At 38.4% G+C, this 2,157-nt stretch overlaps 1 protein-coding gene across 1 annotated transcript in view; it reads right to left on the bottom strand.

Annotated features, from left to right (window-relative positions):
• usp34 (ubiquitin specific peptidase 34) overlaps positions 1 to 2,157 on the bottom strand; it is a gene marked incomplete in the record, with an annotated part of 159,254 nt that overhangs the window by 130,663 nt on the left and 26,434 nt on the right. The window contains 2 exon segments of the mRNA XM_014026634.1: positions 1,280 to 1,375; positions 1,684 to 1,773. Coding sequence (XP_013882088.1) covers positions 1,280 to 1,375; positions 1,684 to 1,773 — 186 coding nt within the window.

The raw sequence follows: 2,157 nt of genomic DNA, 5'->3' as shown, positions 1-2,157 counted from the left end.
TGAAATATATTTATGTTTGTGGTTGTAATGTGACAAAATATGGAAAAGTTCAAGGGGTATGAATACTTTTGCAAACCACTGTAACATGTGTGAACATATACAACATATATAACATATATAACAGATCTGAACAGACCTGAAACTGTGTAAAACTGATCACCAACCATTCCACATACGGTGGAAATTTTGAAATGTTCAAAATTACACGCTGGGATCTCTGTAGGACAACATATGCCCTCTTATATTAACATGTTGGTAAGTTATCCTAAAATTATGCCTAACTTGCATCAACRTGTTGTAGATATTTTCATAAGTTGATGCTGTGCGTCTGTGTGACTGCTGCCGATGTTACATTTTCCTCCATCACGCTGCACAGAAGTTCTGCAGAAGTTCCACTAATGTTGCACATGCATGCTGCAGAAAACCAAACACGTTCTAATAAGCTTGTACACGTTATGTTCAAGGTAGGGATAATTTACTCATAGGTTTTATATCTGTTCAAGTCGTTAGGAACACGAAATGATCACGTCCAAATGAAGGTGCTAATTGATGCTTTCTTTTCCCTCTTCCTCAGCGTGTGCCAGCGTGTTGGAAAAAGATGCATAAGTTGTCCAAAACGTCATAGTGTGACAGGGCCTTTAGTTTATAAGGTTTACAGGTCAACTTCACCTAGTTCCATTGATAATATCAGTGACTGAATGGCCCAAAAATCAAAACATAGCCAAAGTAACACACGATGGCTATGTTTTGATTTTTAGGTCTTTCATTCAAATAACACACACACGTGTTCTCACGAGAAATACAGCACCTGCAGAAATAAACACAACTCATTCTTATGTTCTTTTCTTTCCTGTCCTGAGAAAACAGCGCTYGCTGTGTCTCTGTCTAAGTAGCATTAAGTGCGTTGCGTGTTCTCTGCTCAGTTTGTTCAGTCTGATGTTTTGCTTTGCTGGGATCAAGAGACACCGTGAGGGTCTCTCCAGCTTCTTGCTTTTCTGTGCTGGAAAAACAGCCAGTTTCCAGCTTCTTTCTTTTTGTTTTCCTTTTCGGAACTTACAAGGAAACATTTCTTCTAATTGGAGTTATTACTTCGATTTTGGGCCGCTCCGAACTGTCGAGTTGCCCTGAGCTTGAGCTTCTGGAATTACCCTGCTGGGAGTTTTGGCATGAAAGTTTACATTTAAACCCTAAATTAAAACCAAAACATTATGAGAATCTATACAATATCAGAAAAGAAAATATTTTCTTTCAATACTTTCTTACACGCCTATAGACTCACAGTGCAAACTTGTGCAGGTGTTCTCTGACTTCATGGATGTAGTGTTGCAGATTGTCGAAGAACAGTTTCATCATGTGCAACTCCTTCTCAGCCCACCTAAGAAAAATCACATGAATACAAAAATCGGATGGAGGTGGTTCTCTTTAAAGTCTAAAATGTCAAATTTGATAAAATGGTGAAAACCTAAGGAAATTCTATTAATCTTTTACCAATTCTTAGACAGGTGACTTTGGTGAAATAAAATATTTCTAAAGCCTGTGTAGTAATTAAAATGATGTATGTGAGGTTCAGAAATGATCTGCTAAAATCAATTTTGCACAAAAACATTTTGTCTGTTTGCTTTTCAAAGGCTTGAGGTTGACTTTATGTCACTCAGATACCTGAGRAAAGGTTGTGTTACTTACATGGTGATCCAGTGAGTGTCATAGCTGGAGCCAAACTGCTGAAAAGTGCCAAAAAGTTTTGGTAGAAGGCGCAGAGAAACCACAACTGACCTGAGAAGGACATGRAGACAGACTCAAGTTTGTCAAAGACAAAATCAAACAAAATAAAGTGCTTTAAAAGCTTTTTTCCCCTTTTTCTCCAAAAGATGTTTGATGGGGTGGGGTGGGGTGGGGAGGGCTCTATGGTGGGATCCAACATGAAAGATGCCCTTGTAAAGGATTTCAAATTTAAAAATACTTTATTGATCCCAGAGGGAAATTAGATGTCGTAGTAACTCATGTTAACTAAAGAGCTCTTGTGGATGGGATGGCTGTGGACAGAAAAGATCTTCTGTAGCAGTCTGTATTACAATGAAATTGAAGAAGCCACCTACATACATTTTGTGTGTGTGTGTGTGTGTGTGTGTGTGTGTGTGTGTGTGTGTGTGTGTGTGT

This window comes from Austrofundulus limnaeus, unplaced genomic scaffold (genome assembly GCF_001266775.1).
Source record: "Austrofundulus limnaeus strain Quisiro unplaced genomic scaffold, Austrofundulus_limnaeus-1.0 Scaffold574, whole genome shotgun sequence".
NCBI lineage: Eukaryota > Metazoa > Chordata > Actinopteri > Cyprinodontiformes > Rivulidae > Austrofundulus > Austrofundulus limnaeus.
The sequence above is the reverse complement of the archived record's forward strand: the minus strand, read 5'-3'. Positions and strand labels throughout refer to the sequence as shown.